The sequence below is a fragment of the Cricetulus griseus genome, chromosome 7, assembly GCF_003668045.3.
Source record: "Cricetulus griseus strain 17A/GY chromosome 7, alternate assembly CriGri-PICRH-1.0, whole genome shotgun sequence".
NCBI lineage: Eukaryota > Metazoa > Chordata > Mammalia > Rodentia > Cricetidae > Cricetulus > Cricetulus griseus.
The window spans coordinates 93,710,066-93,732,529 of NC_048600.1; the positions used below are offsets into that span (position 1 = coordinate 93,710,066).

The following is a 22,464-nucleotide window of genomic DNA, read 5'->3' on the forward strand; positions in this document are numbered from 1 at the left end:
TCCTGTTTTTTTAAGCATGGATATTAGGGATCCAAACTTAGGTTGTCAGGCTTGCTTAGCAAGTGCTTTTATCTGCTAAGTCATCTCCTGGCTCCTTTTTAAAATTTTCTATTGTTTGAGATTGGGTCTGAAGTTGTACAAGCTGGCAGAAGGTGCCCTTGAATGCCTGATCCTCCTGCCTCCACCTCTGGAGTGCTTGGATTATAGACATGTGCTGTCACTCCCAGTATATATTGTTTTGGAAATCAAGCTGAGGGCTTTGTGCATAGACAAGCATTTTGCCAGACGACCAGGTTGTTATTTCAACCTGCCCTAATAACATTGGGAAGAATATGTATATGTTGCTTTGGAATGAACATTATTAATAAGTCTTCTGAGGAATGCCATAATCACCCCAGAAACTTTTCCCTAAGAATGTCTGTCTATGTGACTTCAGATCCTACAAAAAATAGTTACTTCAATTTTTTTATTCATTTCTTGTTAAATTTTAATCTTTGATTAATGATTTATTCTTAAATTATTTCGTCAACAGGCTAAAAATACCTCCTGATTGTACTACTGAATTAAATCATCATGCATATTTGTTTCTTCAAAGCATCTTTGACAAACATGATTTGGTAAGCCTTTGCTTACAGTTTTACAAAGTACATAGTCAAATACTTTTCTTTTGGGGGAGGGGGTTGTTTCTAGACAGGGTTTCTTTGTGTAACAGTATTGGCTGTCCTGGAACTCACTCTTCAGACCAGGGTGACCTTGAACTCACAGAGATCCACCTGCCTCTGCCTCCCAAGTCCTAGGATCAAAGGTGTGTTCCATCATGGCTGTCAAAATTCTCAAAGCATGCCCGGCTCAAATATTTTTCTGTGAGTGATTTTCTTTTATCCTTTGAGCTGCCTGCTGCTTATGATATGTCACCCAAACTTTAAGCTTTTTAATTCAGTGATCTTATTGTTTTATTAGGACTAAAAATATCTAGTTTTCTGGTAAGTAGTAGACCTTCATAATGTGAAGAAATATCTTTTGTTTTGTTTTGTTTTTTTGAGACAAGGTTTCTCTGTATAACAATCCCTGCTGTCCTGGAACTCCACTCTGTAGACAAGACTGGCCTTGGACTCACAAAGATCTGCCTGCCTTTACCTCCTGAGTAATTGGATTAAAAGTTTGCAAGTGGTGACTGCTTGGCTTGAGGAAATGTCTTAACAAAATATATAAAAGTTCTTATTTTAGGCAGGGTGGTAGTGACACACACCTTTAATCCCAGCACTGTCTTGAAAAACAAAACAAAAACAACCACACACAAAAAAATTCTAAGTGCTGGGATCAAGGGTGTGTTACACCATGGCTGGCAAAATTCTCAAAGCATAATTTTACTAGGCTAGGTAGCTTGTTTGAGGATTTTTCTCTCAGTGACCTGAATGTCATGTTACTTCCTTATGTGTCTTCAGGACAGAGACTGTGCTTTGTCGCCTGATGAACTTAAAGATTTATTTAAAGTTTTCCCTTACATACCTTGGGGACCAGATGTGAATAACACAGTTTGCACAAACGAAAGAGGCTGGATAACCTACCAGGGCTTCCTTTCCCAGTGGACGTGAGTATAGAGCTCATCTCTTTGTTCTACAGTCATAGTTACTTTTAAATTATAGTGGTGTTGTACTTGTCATTTTGTATCTCTGTTAAGTTTAGCAAATCCTTCAATCCTAGCTTCCTCTAACCAGCATGTCTCTGAGAAGAACTGTGGAAGTTTTATAAGTTTTTCAAGAAGGGGCTGTTTTCTTCCCATGATGTTGTAGGAAATAGCATTACATCAAAATGAAACTAAATTTTGTACTTTTTGTTTGATTAAGCACACTGGAGCTTTTGTTACTATTCACAGTCCTTCAGCAAATGGGGAGAAGCATATTTTACTGGGCACTGGAGTTTGGAGTTTGCATTCTTTTTAAAATGATTTTTAATTAATTCTCTGTAAAACTTAATGAGGATATATCTAAAACCTACTTAGAGCATGGTTGGCATTGTGCCAAGAGCATTAAGGGAATTCTCTGTTCTTCATGATGTCATCATTACTTTAGCATTGCTGAGAAAAGCTTCTTTTTTCCATAGAGGAAGTAGATGTATTAGGAAAGCCAGGCTTCACCTCAAGGAAGGTACCTGAGGCAGACTTTTCAACATTTTTTCTCTCTCTTTCCCTCTTCTCTCTGCACCACCTCTCTCCCTCTCCCACTCTTCTCCCTTCCTTCCCTTCCCCCTTCCTACCCATCTCCCTCCTTCCTGCCCACTGTCTCTCCCTTTTCGTACTTTTTTTTCTTGGTTGTAAGCCTACTTTTCAACAACTGAGCCATCCAGTCCTCTCTCCCTTTTCTGAGTCCAGGTCTTAGCTGTCATAAGCTGTCCTGGAACTTACTATGTAGGCGAGATTGGCTCTTAACTCCTAATCCTCCTGCCTTTACCTCATAAGTAACTAGGATTTCATACTCATTTTATGTGCTGTTAGCGATCAAACTATCAAGTGAGCTACATCCCAAACTCTCCCACCCCCCAAGTACATAAGAAGAACCAATTTCGGGTACTCTCAGGATATATTTTTTTGCTTTTCTGTGAAACCTTTTCTTATCTGCTTAGTTTTTGTCTGGTCAGTGTGTATAGGATATTATGTTAGCCTGGGAAGCAGATACTATAATGTATCTGTGTTGTAGGTTGTAACCAGCATTTATCTGTACAGCAGCTCATTGCCCAGGCTTGCTTCCTCTGGCAGGTGGAATACAGGAATTCACCTTTATCCTGTATTTTCCACAGGAATGGCAGTATAGGAAAAGTTATGGTTGGATACTGGGGAGACAGCTCAGTTGGTAATACACTTAGAAGGACCTGAGTTTTATTTTAAGGACCAGTGTGAAAAAAGCACAGATATACCATGTCCTTATCATTCCCTCAGGGAAGGTGGAGCCAGGCAGATAGATTCCTGAACCTCATCTGCCCTCAGCTTATCTTTCTTGGGGAGTTCCAGACTAGAGAGAGACTATCTCAAAAAACAAGGTAGACCTCTCCCAAGAAATGATACCAAAGATTGTCCTGTGACCTGCACAGATGTGAATACCCACTTTTATATTTACGTACATACAGACACATACACACAGAGTCATAGTTGGACACATAAGACAGTAGAGAAGCCTGGCAAATATTATCTGAAACCTAACAGTGGGTAATTTTTTTTTTGAGTTATTGGAATTTTTTTCTGTGAATGTTCATTTAGGACATAAGCCTTGTAAACTTCCTGGTTTTAGGCTCACAACCTACTTAGATGTGCAGCGTTGCCTGGAGTATTTGGGCTATCTAGGCTATTCCATACTGACGGAACAAGAGTCTCAAGCTTCAGCTATTACAGGTAAGTATATATGGATTCCATTTAGCTCATGACTATGATTTTTTTTTTTAACTTCAGTTTAGGGGGAAGGGAGTATAGCTCAGTTGATAGAGTGCTTGCCTAGTGTGCATGAGGGTCTTATCCCTGGTGCTGCATACCTAGTATCAGCAAGAGTTCAAGGTCATTCATTCTCAGCTACAAATTCAGTTTGAGGCCAGCCTGTGCTATATGAGACCCCTCTCTCAAAATAAATAAATAAATAAATAAATAAATAAAAATAAAAAATGACGGATCTGAGCAGATGGCTCAGTGGTAAAGAGTTCTGGTTGTTCTTACAGAGGACCTATGTTAGGTTCTCCAAACTTCCACGGTACCTCACAGCCATCTATAACTGTTCCTGGAGATCCAGCATTCTCTTCTGATGTCCATGGGTACCAGGACATCATATATATAATATATATATATATATATATATTATATATATATATATATATGTAGACCAAACACTCATACACATCAATAATTTTTTCTTTCTTTTATTATTTTATTTTATTTTTTTGTTTGTTTTTTGAGCCAGGGTTTCTCTATGTAGCTTTGGAGCCTATCCTGGAACTCCCTCTGTAAACCAGGATGGCTTCAAACACATTCATTTTTTTGTGTTTGCTTTTGTTTTCCTTTGGGTTTTTTTGTTTGTTTTTGTTTTTTTGAGACAGGGTTTCTCTGTGTAGCCCTGGCTTTCCTGAAACTCACTCTGTAGACCAGGCTGAATTTAAATTCACAGAGATCCACCTGCCTCTGACTCCCAAGAGCTGAGACTAAAAGTGTGCACCACCACCCAGCATTAGTAATTTTTAGTAATTTTTTTTAATTAAAAACAAAAACATCCTAGAGCCTTCATCCAGTAGCTGATGGAAGCAGAAGCAGAGATCCATAGCTCAGCATGAAGCTGAACTCCTGGAATCCAGTTGTAGAGATGGAAGAGTGATGAGCAAAGGGGTCAAGACCATGCTGGGGAAACCTACAGAAACAGCTGATCTGAGCAAGTCGGAGCTCATGGACCTCAGCCAGACAGCTGAGGAACCAGCATAGGCCGAAATCAGGCCTCCTGAATTTGGGTGATAGTTAGGAGGCCTGGGAAGTTTATGGGGCCTCTTGGAGTGGAACCAATATTTATTCCTAGTGTACAAATGGACTTTGGGGGCCCATTCCTCCATGGAAGCATACTCACTCAGCCTAAATACACGGGGGAGGGCCTAGGCCCCGCCCCAAATGGCTAGACAGACTTTGATGATCCCGCATGGAAGGCCTCACTCTCCCTGGAGGAGAGTGGATGGGGGTTGCTAATGGGAGGGAGAGGGAACTGTGATTAATATGTAAAATAAGATTGTTTCTAATTTAAATTTAAAAAAATAAAAGAAAACAGGATTATTGCACAAGGTCTCACCCCTCTCTGAGGATGTATAGGAAGTTAATACTTGCTGTGGGAAGGAGGAGATATTTTCTTTAGTGGTATAGCCACTGCTAAGTGGTAAGATGCCTATCCCTGTAAATAACCCCTCATGTTCCTGTAAGTAATGCTAATGAGTCAATAAAAAAACCAAAACATGAAAATGGGGCTGGAGAGATGGCTTAGTGGTTAAGAGAACTGGCAGTTCTTCAAGAAGACCTGGGTTCAATTCCCAGCACCTGCATGGTACATCACAACTATCTATAATTCTGATTCCAGGGGATCCAACATGCTCACACAGACATACATGCAGGCACAATACCAATGCACATGAAATAAAAAAAAATAAATTAATTTTTAAAAAGACATGAAAGACTGGTTGGAAAGGAGCAGGGATCAGCAGGAGTGGGAAAGAAGAAATGAGATGGTCATGGGGAGGATCTTAGGGCACTATATCCATGTGTGAAAGTGAGACCCACTACTATAATAATACATACTAATGTAAATATTTAAAAAGGATTCAGAAATAGGAATGAAGTTATCAGGAGGCCAAAAAGTAGAAGAAGAAATCATTTCAAATATTATGAAGAGTGAAGTTAAGCTCATCTCACTCTATGTCTGTATTAGTTTTGCTCATGATTTGGCAATTTCTGTTATTATTTATCAAAGGGAATAGAATTCTTTTACTTCTGTTCTATTCATTGGTGCTCCAATGATGAAAGTGAAGGTGTGTTTATCCTCAGCTAGTAAGGAGTTAGAAGTCTGTCTGGATGACATGAAAATCCCACCTCAAACTCCCCACCCCACCACCTCCAAAAGAAAGAAATATGGTGCCTTATTGTGCTGATTACATGGCTTTGTTTGTTTCTTCTTTTTTGTTTTTGTTTTTTTTTTTTTTTTTTTGAGATTTTTTTTTTGTGTAGCTCTGACTGTCCTAGAACTCACTCTATAGACCAGACTAGCCTCCAATTTAGAGATCTGTTGGGATTAAAGGCTTGCACTACCACTACCCAGCATTATGTTTGTTTATAAATGAAACATTTCTAAAAGTGAGATGCACCAATACCTAATTTTATAGATGGTGGAGTAGAGGCTTAGTGAGTCTTAATGGTACATGTTTATGTTTTTTGTTTTTCTTTTTAGTAACAAGAGATAAAAAGATTGACTTGCAGAAAAAACAGACTCAAAGAAATGTGTTCAGATGTAATGTAATTGGAGTGAAAGGCTGTGGGAAAAGCGGAGTTCTTCAGGCTCTCCTTGGAAGAAACCTAATGGTGAGGATTGTCAGAATATAATTTCTTCTAACAAATGTTTATAATAATTTTACAGCCGGGTGGGTGGTGGTGGTGCATGCCTTTAATCCCAGCACTTGGGAGGCAGAGGCAGGCAAATCTCTGTGAGTTCGAGACCAGCCTGGTCCACAGGAGCTAGTTCCAGGACAGCCTCCAAAGCCACAGAGAAACCTGTCTCAACCCCCCCCCCAAAAAAAAAAGATAATAATAACTTTACAAAAGTTTTCATAGACATTATCCTTTTAGGTAATTATTAGAAGCCATTGGCCTACTTACATTAGTGCTATACACTAATAGGTATAAACAATAGGTACACCCAAGAGGCTAGTCTTAGATACATAGCTAGTTCCAGGCAAGTTTGAGCTACTTCGTGAGGTTCTGTTAAACAAACAAAGCAACAGTAATCCTATTGAAGTATGTATTTTGCTTTACTGGTTTTAGCTGTCTTTTAGAAAATTAGTATTTAGATAGGGATTAAATGACTGCACACATGAAAGCACCTGAGTGTGGCATAAAGTTCATGTATCAAATGAGTGCTGATACTTAGTTCTGACTATTCCCTTGGCTAAGAATACTGTTTACACCGAGCATTGGTGGCACACATCTTTAATCCCAGCACTGGGGAGGCAGAGGCAGAGGCAGGCGGATTTCTGTGAGTTCGAGGCCAGCCTGGTCTCCAGAGGGAGTGCCAGGATAGGCTCCAAAGCTACACAGAGAAACCCTGTCTCGAAAAACCAAAAAAAAAAAAAAAAAAAAAAACTGTTTACATATGGTTCTCATGTGAGGTCAGATTGCATATGACTTGCCAGCAGATGGCTCTAGAATCTATTGATGGGGGATGTCCTTCTGTATAGATGTTTGTCTTATTGGTTGATGAATAAAACACTGATTAACCAGTAGCCAGGCAGGAAGTATAAGTGGGGCTATGACAAGAGAATTCTGGGAGACAGAGTTAGCAGAGAGATGCCATGCAGCTGTTGGAAAAATAGGACATTGGGCTGGGTGTTGGTGGCGCACGTCTTTAATCTCAGCACTTGGAAGGCAGAGCAGAGGCAGGCAGATCTCTGAGTTTGAGGCCAGCCTGGTCTACAGAGTGAGTGCCAGGACAGCCTTCAAAACAATTCAGAGAAATCCTGTCTCGAAAAAAAGCAAAACAAAACAAAAAGAACAAAAAGATAGGACACTGGACGTTCTCTGGTAAGACAGACCATTTAAGATACTCAGTCCACAGTCTATGCTCACTAATCCTGTTTACTTCCTCTTCAGCTTCTGCTTTTACTTTATGCAAATAAATGCACCTTTTGTTCAAGACCCTCAGAACTAAGAAATATAAAACCTATGTTCCGTTTTTACTGATAAATAGCAATATATAGAGAGATGAATGCCTTTTTGTTTGTAATACACCCACATGGACAAAGGTATGTGCTGATGAAGTTACTTTAATATTTTACTATAAACTGAAGTTTTTGGTTCTGTTTTTAGAGACAGAAGAAAATCCGTGATGATCATAAGTCCTATTATGCAATTAACACTGTTTATGTATATGGACAGGAGAAATACTTGTTGGTAAGATCTTCTGTGATAACAAAGACTTGAAGTATTGGGTACATTTTTAAATGAGTCTGAAATAAATTAGCTTCATTTAATGGTTGTATGTAGAATGTGTGTGGTACTTTTTATTTTGGGTTATTCATTGGAATGTTAATTTCATTGATTCTGTGTGATTATTACACGAGTATAGATAAAGGTAAAACTATTTATGCACTTAACTGTATGTTAGCTACCCCATAAATAAGAAAATCAGACAGGGCTGGAGAAATGGCTCAGTGGTTAAGTGCACTGACTGCTCTTTCAGAGGACCTGGGTTCAATTCCCAGCACTCACATGGCAGCTCACAACTGTTTGTAACTCCAGGATCCAACACCCTCACAAGACATACATACAGGCAAAACAGTAATAAAAGAATAATAAATAATAAATAATAAATAAATAAGAAACTCAGAAGGAAAACAAACCAAAAAATCTTCCCTTTTCATTCTGCCATTTTGATTTTAGAAATCTGTTGTTGGTGGGCTAGAGAGATGGCTCAGCAGTTTAGACCATGTACTCCTCTTGAGAGGATCCAAATTTGATTCTCAGCACCTACCTACATCCAGAAATTCACAACCACCTATAACTCCAGCTCTAGAGAATCCAGTGCCCACTTCTGGTCTCTAGAGGCAAGAACCTCATGCACAAAATTCAAACACCCCCTATTTCCCCACCCTCACATACACACAAATACATAAATCTTTCTGTTTGTTTAGTTTTTGTTTTAGGTATTTTGTTTGTTTTTTATATGGTGTCTCACTTTATATCTTTGGCAAGCCTGGAACTCGCTGTATAGACCAGGCTGGCCTCAAGCTCAGAGATCCCATTTGTCTTTGCCTCCCAAGCGCTTTATTTATTTATTTATTTTTTAAAGTTACTGTTGGTGAGATGGCATCAGTACTTGCCACAAAACCCGGTGTCCTGAATTTGATCCCTGGAATCCACATAAAGATGGAAGAAGAAAACCAAATTCACAAAGTTATTCTCTAATGTTCACATACATGCAACACATATGTGCCTTCCATGCTAATAAATTAAAAAAAACAACAACTAATTGCTTTAAAATAATTAATTTTAAATTCTAGTGTTATTGGCTAGAAGTTAGTATGAAATCAGTGTTGGTGCTTGGTGATTTTTCTATAATCTGAATCAAGTTTATGTGTTTATCAGGGAGGAGTGTAGTATATAAAAAGAGGAAAAATAGTGTGAAATACAGTAGAAAGATTATATGCTCTCTTTGGATGCTATGGTTTCAGTTTCAGACTTGGTTCACAATAAATTAACTTTGTGATAACACAAATTTCTAACCAAGTTAGAACCTTATGGGGAGATTCTATCAACTAAGTATTAGTAAACATCCACAGTGGTGTCATATGCTTTTAGTTCCAGCACTTAGGAGGCAGAGGGAGGTGGATCTCTGAGTTCAAGGCTAGCCTGGTCTACAGAATGAATTCCAGGACAGCTGAGACTATTGTCTCACAAATACCAAAAAGAAAAAAGAAAACATCCACGCTTTGTTTTTGGAAATAGTTTCTCAGATAATCATATTGAACAAATATTGTACATTTTATGATGTGATAATATTTTACTCTTTCTGATAAGGGTTTTGTGAGTTTCTTATTAAATAGTTTATTTCATGTAGTTCTAAATATTAGTACTCAGTGGACATTCCTGACTATTAATATTCTTACGTTATTCTTTGTTAATCAATCATTTTCTGTATTTTGGGCTATGCATGTTTTCATAATGTTTTATTTGAAATTTCTCAAGCCACCTTTATACCAATATTACGATTCTTAGTTTCCATTATCTTTTTCTTTTTACAAGCTGCACGATATCTCAGAGTCGGAATTTCTAACTAAGGCTGAGATCATTTGTGATGTTGTGTGCCTGGTATATGATGTCACTAATCCCAAGTCCTTTGAATACTGTGCCAGGATTTTTAAGGTTTGTTCTTATGTGCATGATTAATTGTAACTTTATTAGGATTTTATGAATCTGTCTGCAGCGTGGTATTTCCTATTCAGAAAAGTACAACAAAATAGACTGCAGAGGGATTTTTGTTGTTGTTGTTGTTGTTTTAAATATATGCATCTATGTGCCCTATTCCTGAAGAATCCTCATTTCATTGTACACCAACAAAGTCCCAGTCATGTGACTTTGATGTGTATTCCTGATTGAGAACGTTTAATGGAAGGTCTTCTTGGCTGTTAGGAATGCAAATGGATTATGTATATTGCCATTATCTGAAGAATAACAGCCAGAGCAAGGGAATAAACCACAGGTTTGCAAAATGTATCATTCATTTGGAGATTATTGACAAGAGTCTATAGAAGGAGAACGCTATATGTATAAAAGTATTTAGCCTAGTATTGCTTTTAATATCAAAAACCTTTAAAAAAATCCAGATATCTAACAGTTGAAGAGTGGTTTTCCAGAAAAGATAATATCTTATGAAATATTAAGCAAACACTAAAAACAATAGTTTTACATTCTACAGTACAGAGATGATATAACTTTATATTTTTAAATGCTGTGTGTGGCATAACTGCAGCTATATAAATATAAATGTATGTGGTAAAAGTCTAGTGGCAATATAAAGAAAATGATACTTTTCAAAATAGAAAATAGGTATATATTGAAAATTAGGGTAGGTCTGTTTGGTTACCTATACCAGAATAGCAGTCCAGGTTATGCATAATGACAGGAGACTGACCTAGTGCTACCAAACATTTCTTCTCACTTCGTTTTCTCCCTTTGGAATTACCGTTGCTTTGTCTGTCTGGGGAAGTCTTTTCATTTAGTTAAATAGTAATTTTTGAACTTGCCATCAATATTTGATTTCATTTTTTTATTCCATAGCAACATTTTATGGACAGCAGAATTCCCTGCTTAATTGTAGCTGCAAAGTCAGACCTGCATGAAGTTAAACAAGAACATAGTATCTCACCTACTGATTTCTGCAGGAAACACAAAATGCCTCCACCTCAAGCCTTCACTTGTAACACTGCTGATGCACCCAGTAAGGATATCTTTGTTAAATTGACAACAATGGCCATGTATCCGTAAGTACTTGCTCTGTCTTCATTTTCGTGTTGCATGGTTCATAGTAACATTGCATGCATGCCATTAGCCATGGGTTATCTTTGTCACATAGAAATTGTTCAGCAACAGAAAGAAACTTTGCAATGAGAAGGGATAAAATTTGAGCAACTGCAAGTTTGGTTTGCATGTCATAAATGATATAAACAGTACTTCTAGAGTACTTGTATGTTTTTTCAGCAGGCTGTAGCTGTCTTAACAGGATAGCATAACAAAGCATAGATACCACCCAGTATTGGACAGTAATCCTGCTATGATAAAATGGAGTTGACATCATGTCGCTTTATGCGTATAAAGCATTTCCACATGGACACAATTTCATTTTTAAATTTTTCTGTTGACTAATTTTTCTTTGGTGTGTCAAGACTTCTGAAGTCTTTTGATAATTTACATTGAATTTGGGTTTATGTTTGAATTCAGGATTTGTCTTTTTTTAAAGTGCTTTAAAAAGTTACAAGTGGAATGTCCACTATTTAGATATTTTACATTATTATAGCCACAAATTTCATGTACATTTATTATATCTATACATGCATATGTACAAGCATATAACTATGGTTATCTTCATAGTTCACTAACTGCCTTAAAAATTGCATGATCTTAATGACATCCTACTCAAATAGTGTGCTTGTATAAATTCTGTTTTGTAACAAAACAGCTTTTCAGGCAGTGCGTTTCTCAGGACTTTAGAGCATATTCTGTTTATTATTCTGTTAGCCTTGAAGTCATTTTCTCATGAAAATTAGAATAAAGTATAATCAAATACAACAGTAGTAATTAAACATTGTTATAAACAAAGACCAAAACTTTCCAAAAAGGTATTAATTTGTACAGATTTTTGAAGTCATGGTATACTGGTATTTTATTAAACATTTTTAAAAAAGCAGCAAGCCTTTGACTTTCTATTTGTATTGGAAGACAAATCATTCCTATTAATATAAGATTTAAAAAACCTTATTTCTGTTTTACCTTTGCTTTAAAACTCTCATGTATGTTATCTACAGAGAGGATCATTACAGAGGCAGCCTCTCCCGAGACATGGGCAGCACTGATAGAATAGAGAATTTGAGAAAAATCTGGGTCTTTCTAAAAACTGCTTTGTAAGTTACTTTTTCTTTATGATTCTGTGGGATTTTGTTTACATTTTCTTATAGGGTGGCCAAATCTCCTTCCTTGCTGTTAATATTTAGAAATATCTAGAAACGCACTGCTTGGTCAGACTCACTGCCTAGCTGTAACTTACGGTGCCGTCTCTCTTATGTCAATGTATTTCTTCAGCCTCATAGGTAACTGCAATGTGACTAGAGCTGCGTCTCTAAAGCACGTCATGCTAACTCGTGTGTGTGTATATATGATAAATGTACATACATAGACACTTCTTATGTAATTAATACCAAACTACTTCTCATGAAGCATCTCCCTGTTGCTCAGCATACTTTGCATCTCTCCTTTTTGGTGGGTGGAGCCTTGTGGATGTGGAAGTCAGATTCAGTTTATAAAATCACAGATGGATTCCAGTATGACAGCTGGCAGTGTCTTGGTAGCAGTGATGTAATTCCTTATCACAAGCCAGGTTTTAAAAAGAAATATCTTATTGATTCTCAAAATTCTTGTTTTTCTTCATATTGGGAGTTAGGCACTGTTGGGATGCTGCTAATGCCCACAACCATGCCACCGTGCACTGTGGTCTCATCAGCTCTCACAAGCTAAGCCAAGGCAGATTGGGCCAGTCCTTTGACTGAGAAGCCTGTAAAAATGATCAGATGTCACAGGAAGTGATGGCATTAATTCATCAGATGGTGCTCTTCTCAGTGGGTTCTGCTCCAGTCAGTACCTCATCATGGGTGGTATGATGGCTTTGTTTGTCTGACCACTGAGAAGTCATTGAAGGTCCCCACATTGTAATCAGGGTTTAGGTGAAATGGGTCACGTCATGTGCCTGCGCTAACCGGTGAAACCACTCAACCAGAAAGGAGTCAGAAAGCCCTTTAATTTCATAACTGATTCAATTGGCTCACTAGATTTTTACATCCTTAGAGTCTCATCCATCATACTTATAGCTGCTGTGTTTTGTAGCTGAAATTAACCCTCTATTTCTTCTAGTACAAATTTATGAAGCACTCTGATTTCCTTTGGGAGCCAGGGTGCTTGGTGAATTAAAGACGATGTTGTTCATATCTTCTCAGGGTTGAATATACTCGTCTGTTGACTTTTGTGTATTTGTTACTCTTCTCCTTCCTGGTTTTCAGGCATGTGTGTATGCTGAGGGAGGAGGAAGAGGAGGGAGTGGTTATTCAATGCTAGCAAACCTTGTCCTTTCAGTTGGTGCTATGGCTTACTCACAAGTTTCATTTTTATTAATTTAGATGAGGGTGCCATCTATTGCTGTGCATATTTATTCCACTAAAACTCATCTAATAATGATTCCATTCCCCCTCCAACATTTTTCTAAAGTGTTAGCTAATATTCCCTAGATTTCCTATAGGGAGGAAGAACTATTACTGCTTACTATGTTTTCACCAAATGTGGAATTCTGCACAACTTTAGCATGCCCCACACTGTCCTTTTCCTTTCTACAAAGAGTGTTGCATATGCCTAAATCTTTCTTTTTTTAAGTTGGCACACTCGACTTGTGCCATATTTGTAAGAAAGAACTCAACCCTGTCCTTCTGTGTGTTTTCACAGCCATGCCCGGTTACGCTGTATGTGCACCTGCAACAGGTGTACATTTTGCATCTGTCAGAACTTCCTCAACTCAGACTTGCTGCAATCTGTAAAGAACAAAATCTTCACTGCAGTTCTTAACAGGTTCTTAACTTTATTTACTGGGTACCAGGCATTCTGTTAAAATACAAGAGAAAAAGTGAATAAGTATTTATTATACAGCTACTCCCTACAAAGGCAACAAGTCAACTGACCCCCCACTAATTCCCACTGAAAGTCTCAATGTGGTGACAATGTTTAGTTTGGGATTCATCACTAATAGTGTCTTTTAAATTAATAGCTCTATTTTGGGAACTATAAAACAAGGTTTTGAGTCTTTTTTACTAGGAAAGTTAGTTATCTGTTCCATTTAGGAGATAATATGTACATGGATCTTTTGGGTGTGAGATGTAAACTAGGAGGACTTTCCTAGTAAGGAAAAGACATGTCAGTCTAAAATCAGAAACATTGTATTGTACATAGTTGGTGTTCCTATGATATATCAGGTGCAAACTATACTAATATGAACCAGATTCTCTCTCCTTGAAACCATTTATAATTCCAGTATTCCTTTTTGGGGAATGTGTATCTGAAAGAACATGACTTCTGGAAATGAGAGTAATAATCAACTTTAAAGACTTTAAGGAATATGGAAAAAGAAAAAAAGAGCCATAATGCTGTGCTGGATCCTGAGCCCCCCTCCTCCAGGTTTATTAGTCTTGTTTATTGCAAACAGGCAGATTACTTATTGAAGTCATTTTAAGTAAGCTAAACTATGACATAGCCCTATAATATAATGTATTCTTTCAAAAATGAAGGAGGGAAAGGGATGCATTCATTCTCTTAAAGCAGTGAACTTTATTCTTATTCTGGTCATGCTACTTGTAAATCAGTGATTTTTTTTTTTTTTTTAGTTTAAAAGCCTACATAATGTTAGTTTGTATCTGTTTAAGGATGAGTTTGGTTTTTGAAGTCATCTAAATATCATTAAGAGCCAGGCTTAATTATAAACAGATGGCCAAGCTAAATAACAGACTTGGTTTAAGATGGCCTAGCTACTTGGTCCTTCCTTGAATACTCTAGCCACATCTGTATCCTGGCTAGACTCTAGCTGGATCAAATAATCATGGTATATAGTTACCACCAACATAGTAGCTGAGCCTGTAAAATGCTGCCTGTTCTCCAAGAGTTGGAAGCTAATTTTGAAGGCATTCTGTAAGTGTTTCGGTGATGCTTTTGCACACAACAGCTCCAGAATAAGAATGCAGACCCTGAAGGCACTGCTTTGAAGGGATTGCCTTGCTCTGCCTCTGACCTTTGAAAGCATCTTATAAAGGAGTAACCAGACTCCACCTTGGTGACTGACAGAAATGCAAGGCTAGTTCAAACAAACATAGGAGCACTAGTGTTGGGGATCTTCAGAGTTGGAAGATTCTGGAATGCATCTGGCTATTCCCATGATAATGCTTCCTTCCCTGCATGCCTTCCTGAGAGGTGGCTATTTGCTTTGGCCTTTTTTGGAGAGAGAGGCTTTGCTTTTGCTTTGAATTTTTTAGCTAAAATTTTTTCCTGTAGCTTTCTCTCTGTTAGTTTAAGTCCTGCCCTTTAGAACAACTTATAACCACTCTCCCACATCAACATAGCAATGCTTCAGATATGCAAGAACAACTGTCGTGTCTCCCCTTGTTTTCTATTCTCCAGGTAGAACATCCCATTTCTTTTAGCTTTCACTTAAATTAGGTACTTTTAGTGACCTCATCATTCCTGATTGTCATCATCTGAAATTCCCTTAAGTTAGCAGGTATCAATAAGACTGGCTAACAGTGCTCCGGTTGTTGTCTGACTGATTCAAAACTGAGAGCAGCCATGTTATGAACATGTTCAGCACCTTACTAGTATGTGACTAAAGTTTTTATCAGCCCATCTCACTGTTGACATATATTATTAACTTGGGATTAATTGAAATTGCGTTTTTTCTTTATATGAAGAAATATTAAGGCAAATGTCCCTTCTCTCTAATTGTGTTTTTAATATTTAGTTGACATTTTAAATGTAAATGTAGGTACATATATCTCTTTACTAAGCATTATTTTTAATCCATGTGTTCTAGCTCAGTCAAACATTATTTTTGTAATCTGTCCCATTATATAACTTTCATTTTGTTATTTGCAAATTGCATAGGTTAGATGTGTTTTAGTTTTTAAGTTACTGATAAATAATACTGCCTACTAAAAAACTGGAAAGAGAGACGTGAACAAGCCAGAGGGAACTCTGTCAATGATAGGTGTAAAATTCAGTTAGTGAAAAAAAAATATTCTTGAGCCATGTATGAAAGCATACACCTGTAATCTGTTTCTCTTTATCTATTTTTGCCTCAGAGCTTGCTTGCTTTCTTTTTCTTTCCCCTCTCTCCCTCCCTCTCTCCCTCCTTCCCTCCCCCTTCCCTACTTCTTTCTTCCTTACTTTCCTTTTCCTATCTATCTATCTATCTATCTATCTATCTCTCTCTATCTATCTATCTATCTATCTATCTATCTCTATCTATCTATCTATCTATCTATCTATCTATCTATCTATCTATCTATCTATCTATCTTTCCTGCTGTCTCCATAGCTGGGGGCTGCTTCTCTTTCTCACTCATTCTCCTCTTTCCCCTCTCTCCCTCTCTCCCTCTCTCCATCTCTCCCTCTCTCCCTCTCTCCCCCTCTCTCTCTCTATTCCTCCTATTTATTCTCTCTGCCACCAGCCCCACCGATCCCTCTTCTGCATGCTGTTGGCCCTTCATCTTTTTATTAGACCAATCAGGTGCCCTAGGCAGGCAAGGTAAAACAAATGCAACACATCATTACATAATTAAACAAATATAGCATAAACAAATGTAACACACCTTCACATAGTTAGAGTAATATTCTGCAGCATAAACAAATGTAACACATCTTTGTCTAGTTAATATTCCACAACAGTGGCACACACCTGCAATCCCAGTACTCAGGAAGCTGAAGCAGGAGGATCTGCAGTTCAAGGCCAGCCTAGTTTACACAGTAAGTTTGAGGCCTGACTGAATTCCTTTCCGAGAACCTAGCTTCAAAAAAATCAAAATAAAATATTCTTACCTAATACACATTGCATATTGTATTATTATCTAGTATACATTGCATATTATTAACCTATTATAATTTCTATATTACCTAGTACTCGTTGTATTGCCTAGTATACACTGCATATTGCTATTTAGTATACGTTGTATGTTACTGCCTAGATATATTACCTAGTATACATTGTATCTTCTTATCTATCAGGAGTTTCAGGGAAGGTTTTTCTGAAATCAATGAATAATTTTTATCACATTCTCCTGACTTACAATGGGTTGTTTTCTTTATTTCTTCCGCCCCCCCCCCCCAGACAGGGTTTCTCTGTGTAGCTTTGGAGCCTGTCCTGGCACTTGCTCTGTATACCAGGCTGACCTCGAACTCACAGAAATCTGCCTGCCTCTGCCTCCTGAGTGCTGGGATTAAAGGCTGCTTGTCCGTTGTTTTCTTTTTTAAGAAATATTTATTTATGGGGCTGGAGAGATGGCTCAGAGGTTAATAACACCTGCTGCTCTTCCAAAGATCCTGAGTTCAATTCTCAGCAACCATCTGTAGTGAGATTGGATGCTCTCCTCTGGTATGCAGGTGTAAATGCAGATAAAGAACTTGCATACACAAAATAAATAAATCTTTAAAAAAAGAAATATTTATTTATTTATTGTACATCATGTATGTCTGTATAAAGGTGTCAGATTCCCCTGGAACTGGAGTTACAGACAGTTGTGAACTGCCATGTGGGTGCTGGGAATTGAACCTGGGTCCTTTGGAAGAGCAGTCAGTGTTCTTAACCACTGAGCCATCTCTTGAGCTCCCAATGGATTGTTTTATCTACTAAATATGAAATGACATCTGTTTGACATCTTATTCTTGGTAAACCCATCTTGGTTTACAGTAATTACTGATTAAAAACCACCTATTTCATTATCTATTCTAGAAGCTCTTAATTGCTATCATAGGAGACCGATTCATTTCCTTTGTCATTAGTGACAGTTTTCCCTGTAGGTTGATTCAGTTTCCAGGTGAGATAGTTTAGAGATGTTTTAAATTAATGTGCTTGCTCTACAGTGTGATCCTCAAACAAGGCAGACCTTTCTGTCACATCTGTTACAATGGGAAGTAATTTAATAATGGTGTCAGCACTCATCACTGACATTTGGTAATCAAGAATGGAAAGATGAGGAGGAAAACTATGTTTCAGAGGACTCCTTTCTTACCTCAGTTGCTGCTTCACCATGCATTGGATAGAAGTGCAGTGAACTTCAGGGTTTCTGTACTAAATTTCTTCTGTGTTATAAAACGATGTAGGAAAGCAGCGTAAGTGGGTTGAAGTCAAAACTCAGTTCCCAAAGGATCTAGAATTCTGAGTGAGTGATGTGGAAGTGTGAGGAGAGATGGCGGCTGAGACGGGCCTGTATGTAACAGGCTGTATGTACCCCTGTGCTTTGTAGCACTGGTGATGGCTGGATTTCTGATTCTACATAAAATTTAAAAATCAACAATTTTGCCGGGCGTTAGTGGCGTACACCTTTAATCCCAGCACTCAGGGATTAAAGGCAGAGGCAGGTGGATCTCTGTGAGTTCGAGGCCAGCCTGGTCTCCAGAGTGAGTGCCAGGATAGGCTCCAAAGCTACACAGACAAACCCTGTCTGTCTGACATGAACTTGATATGGTGGCCCATGTCTCTAATCCCAACACTAGGGAGGCTCAAACAGGAGAATTACTATGGATCTGAGGCCATCGTAAACTACAAAATGAGTTCTAAATCAGTCTGGGATAGACTCAAAAACAAAATTAAATCAAGCCCAGTGTAGTGGTGCACACCTTTAATCCCAGGCACTTGGGAGGCAGAGGCAGGCAGATCTACAGTGTTTGGCAGTCTACAGAGTGAGTTCCAGAACAGCCAGGTCTACACAGAGAGACTTTGTCTCAAAAAACAAACAAACAAGCAACAAAAACAAACCAACAAAACCCACCAAAAAATAAAATTCAACATGAAATTAACGGGGAATTGAAAAAATACCAATTACAAACTTTAGAAATTATCAGGACAAAGCATGTTTACAAGCCACAATTTAAGGTAAAATTCCCTGAAAATGAAAGCGAACAGAGTATGGTGTAGTGAAGCAGGGATTGCCACAAATTGAAGATCCTGTCACAAACAAATATGACAGAATAAAAGACCACCCAAGGAATGACAGTGTCTGTTCTTTATCCCACGGTTTACTACTCACACAAGAAAAAGTGCTTGGACGGTGGGATGACAGTATTTGGTGGTTTGTCAGTATTGGTTTGCCAAGTTTAACATGTCTTAGTTAATATAATTAATATAAGCAGTATAAAAAAAAGAAAGAAAAAGACCAGTTATTTTATTAAAAGTCATCGAAGGATGTTTTGCTAAGCTTTATTCCCTGAGGAGGGTTTTCACTTTGCACTAAGTGTTTGCTTTAAAGGAAGTGGCACGTGGTGGTAGGCTCACAGATGCCTGGTTTACATAGTTCTAGGACATCAAAGGCTGCATAGAGACACATATTTCATATCTGAATCGTTTTGTGTTTTTCTTTAAAACAACTATGAATAACTAGAATTGTATGAATTAAAATATATTTGAAGGGTGATTAACATGTAGGAAGGCTGGGCAGTGGTGGCACCCGCCTTTAATCCCAGCACTTGGGAGGCACAGACAGGTGCCTGTCTCTGTGAGTTTGAAGCCAACCTGGTCTACAGAGTGAGTTCCAGGACAGTCTCCAAAGCAGGAAACAAATGGAGGTGGGGTATGGGGAGTGTGTGGGGGAAGCATGTAGTCAGAGGTTAAGAGCACTAGCAGCTGTTCCAGAGGTCCTGAGTTCAGTTCCCAGCAGCCACATGCTGGCTCACAACCATCTATAATGAAATCTGGTACCCTCATCTGGCCTGCAGGGACACGTGCAGGCAGAACACTGTATATATAATAAACAAATCTTTAAAAAAAAAGACAAAACAAAACTAAAAAACATGTAGTCAGATTATTTATCTTTGGGAATGCTTTCATTTTCAATGGTGCAAAATAGCTAATCAAGAAAACACCTTTTGAGATTATTTTAATTTTTACATACTTTTTTGGATCTGAAGATGGTAAACTGAGTATATAGGAGTGAGCTTGAATGTTGGTCTGAACTACCCAGAATTCTTACTTATTAGCTATTATTCTGACTTAAGAGCACTCCTCCTTTATGTGATGATGTATAAAAGGGTGCTACAGAATCGATCTGTCCTTTAAATATTCTTTTCATTCAGTCACCTGTGCAGTGATTTTTAGTCATCTTTTTCAATTTTTCATACAGTATATTTTGGTCATATTTTTTCTCACTTTTTGACTACTCTTGATCTCTTTCTTTCTTTCTTTTTGTTTTTGTTTTTTTTGTTTTTGTTTTTTGAGTCAGGGTTTCTCTGTGGCTTTGGAGCCTATCCTGGCACTCTCTCTGTAGACCAGGCTGGCCTGGAACTCACAGAGATCCACCTGAGTGCTGGGATTAAAGGCGTGTGCCACCAACGCCCAGCTCTTGATCTCTTTCAAAGCAAGGTTTCTATATGTAATCTTCCCACGTTTCCTAACTTACAATTTAATCATAATTGTTAATTTTACAATTCATCATTTTGGTGCTATTTTCTTTGGTGCTTAGTTTGGTTTTAGGGTCTTTTTCATTCCATTTTATTTAAATTAGATATATAGATTTTTCATTCATATTTGGTGACTAGGTGCATAATTTATGCTATTTGCTAACGTAAAGATACTATGGATAGACATTGTTCCCATTGTATTTTTAATACATTTTAAAACTGACTATATGTGGAGTTTATTTTAAGCTATTTACTGCTGGGTTACTTGTCTGTGTTTCTTTGATAATCACCCAGCTTATTCCCTTATAAAGTTTGAATTCATGTTACTTTAGTTAGATGCCCTTCTAAAAGAAAGACTTTATTATTGTCACACCAAAATGAATTGCTTTTTCATAGAATTGTCTTATGAAAAAGATGGGTTCTTAGAATCATAGATTCCAGGAAGTGCTCTTAGAATACTATGCTGTAGTAAAGTAACATATATAAGGAAATCCTGTTTTAGTGTCTTGTATGCATCATCTGCTTTACTTTGTTGAATCTCTATAACATACAGATGATAGTTTTTTTATTTATCTTATTTTATGTATATGACTTTTGCCTGCATGTGTTTATGTACACTACCACATACATTCTTGGTGCCTGAGAACGCCAGAAGAGGGTGTCAGATCCTCTGGAACTGCAGGTACAGGTGGTTGTAAGCCACCATGTAGGTACTGGGACTTGAACCCAGATCCTCTGTAAGAACAGCCAGTGTTCTTACCTGTTGAGCCATCTCTCTGGCCCCTATAGTTAAATTTAAGATAACTCAAGAACTTGTATTACAGATTTTCATCTGCTGATGGTTAGGATTTCAGATTATTTTCCATTTGGTTCGTATATTAAAGAACATGACAAGGTGGAGTATGCCTGATTTGCTCTTTAAGCATCCGTAGTCAATAGAGATTGTGGAGCATTTCCTGTGTATCTAAATCATGTATAAGCTGCGGTCTTGCTGCTTGGGGAAGCATTTCTTGACACTGGTGCATATCTACACCCTTTTCCAAAGGATGTCGCTATTAGACGTGCTCAGCTAACAGCTTGCTTGTGATTTCTGTCCCAGTTCACCTCTATTGGGTGCTGTACACTGATTTCTTGCTCTCTCCTTTAATTTGTTAAATTTAATATTTCATACCTTCTAGCTAGCTCTGTTAGAACTGTACTAGCAGGGCCAGGATTGTAGGTCATTGTTAAGAGTGCTGGCCTCGGGGGCTGAAGAGATGGCTCAGAGGTTAAGAGCATTGACTGTTATTCCAGAGGTCCTGAGTTCAATTCCCAGCAACTACATGGTGGCTCACAACCATCCATTATGAGATCTGGTGCCCTCTTCTGGTGTGCAGATATACATGGAAGCAGAATGTTGTATGCATAATAAATAAATAAAATCTAAAAAAAAAAAAAAAAAAAAAAAGAGTGCTGGCCTCACATGTCTTAGGCCAGGCTTTGATCCCTAGCACCACACACATACCAAAAATGAAGTCAAAACAATAAACTGATAGCAGTAATGGCATTATAATTGAACGTAAATGTAGGAAATACCAAGTAGAAACACTTGAAGAATTGAAGCAAGGAGGTCCAGAAACCTTTTTTCATAGAGTATTTAGAAACAGAACTTGATTGTAATTTGGTAACTTTGGTATAGTTTTAAACTTTAAATATGTAATTAGAAAAAAGCTATATATAATACTTCTGTGTCCTAATAATGCAAGCATTACAGTTATCTAAGAGTATTTTCTTTTTTTAAGATTTTATTTATTTATTATATATACAATATTCTGCTTCCATGTATATCTGCACACCAGAAGAGGGCACCAGATCTCATAACGGATGGTTGTGAGCCACCATGTGGGTGCTGGGAATTGAACTCAGGACCTGGAAGAGCAGTCAGTGCTCTTAACCTCTGAGCCATCTCTCCAGCCCCTAAGAATATTTTCTTAAAGTTCAACCCTGAGATACATAAATGGAGTTGTAAAATTAGAATACCACTTATATTAGTGCATTTGTTTCCTATGAGTTATAGTTAGAAAGGATAAATGGAAAGCTGAGGGGAATGAAAATTAAAACTTCAAATTCCGTTCTAAGAAGTTATAGAAGAATACTAATTAAAGTAACACTGAAAGTATAACAAATGGGCTAGAGAGCTGGCTCAGTGGTTAAAAGCACTTGTTGCTCTTGAGGAGGACCCAGTACCCACTTGATGGTTCATAACTATCATAACTCCAGTTCCAGGAGATCCTATATACT

General features: G+C 37.8%; 1 protein-coding gene across 6 annotated transcripts in view; it reads left to right on the forward strand.

The window, feature by feature from the left end:
* Rhot1 (ras homolog family member T1) overlaps positions 1-22,464 on the forward strand; it is a 65,416-nt gene that overhangs the window by 38,764 nt on the left and 4,188 nt on the right. For 2 of the 6 annotated variants that reach the window (XM_035447662.1, XM_027426517.2), the window contains exons 12-20: positions 533-617; positions 1,446-1,591; positions 3,285-3,385; positions 5,955-6,085; positions 7,586-7,669; positions 9,521-9,640; positions 10,556-10,758; positions 11,800-11,895; positions 13,481-13,603. In XM_035447662.1, coding sequence (XP_035303553.1) covers positions 533-617; positions 1,446-1,591; positions 3,285-3,385; positions 5,955-6,085; positions 7,586-7,669; positions 9,521-9,640; positions 10,556-10,758; positions 11,800-11,895; positions 13,481-13,603 — 1,089 coding nt within the window. The remainder of the gene's footprint in view (positions 1-532; positions 618-1,445; positions 1,592-3,284; positions 3,386-5,954; positions 6,086-7,585; positions 7,670-9,520; positions 9,641-10,555; positions 10,759-11,799; positions 11,896-13,480; positions 13,604-22,464) is intronic. The other 4 variants (XM_035447663.1, XM_027426518.2, XM_027426519.2 and 1 more) reach the window with 3 other exon arrangements.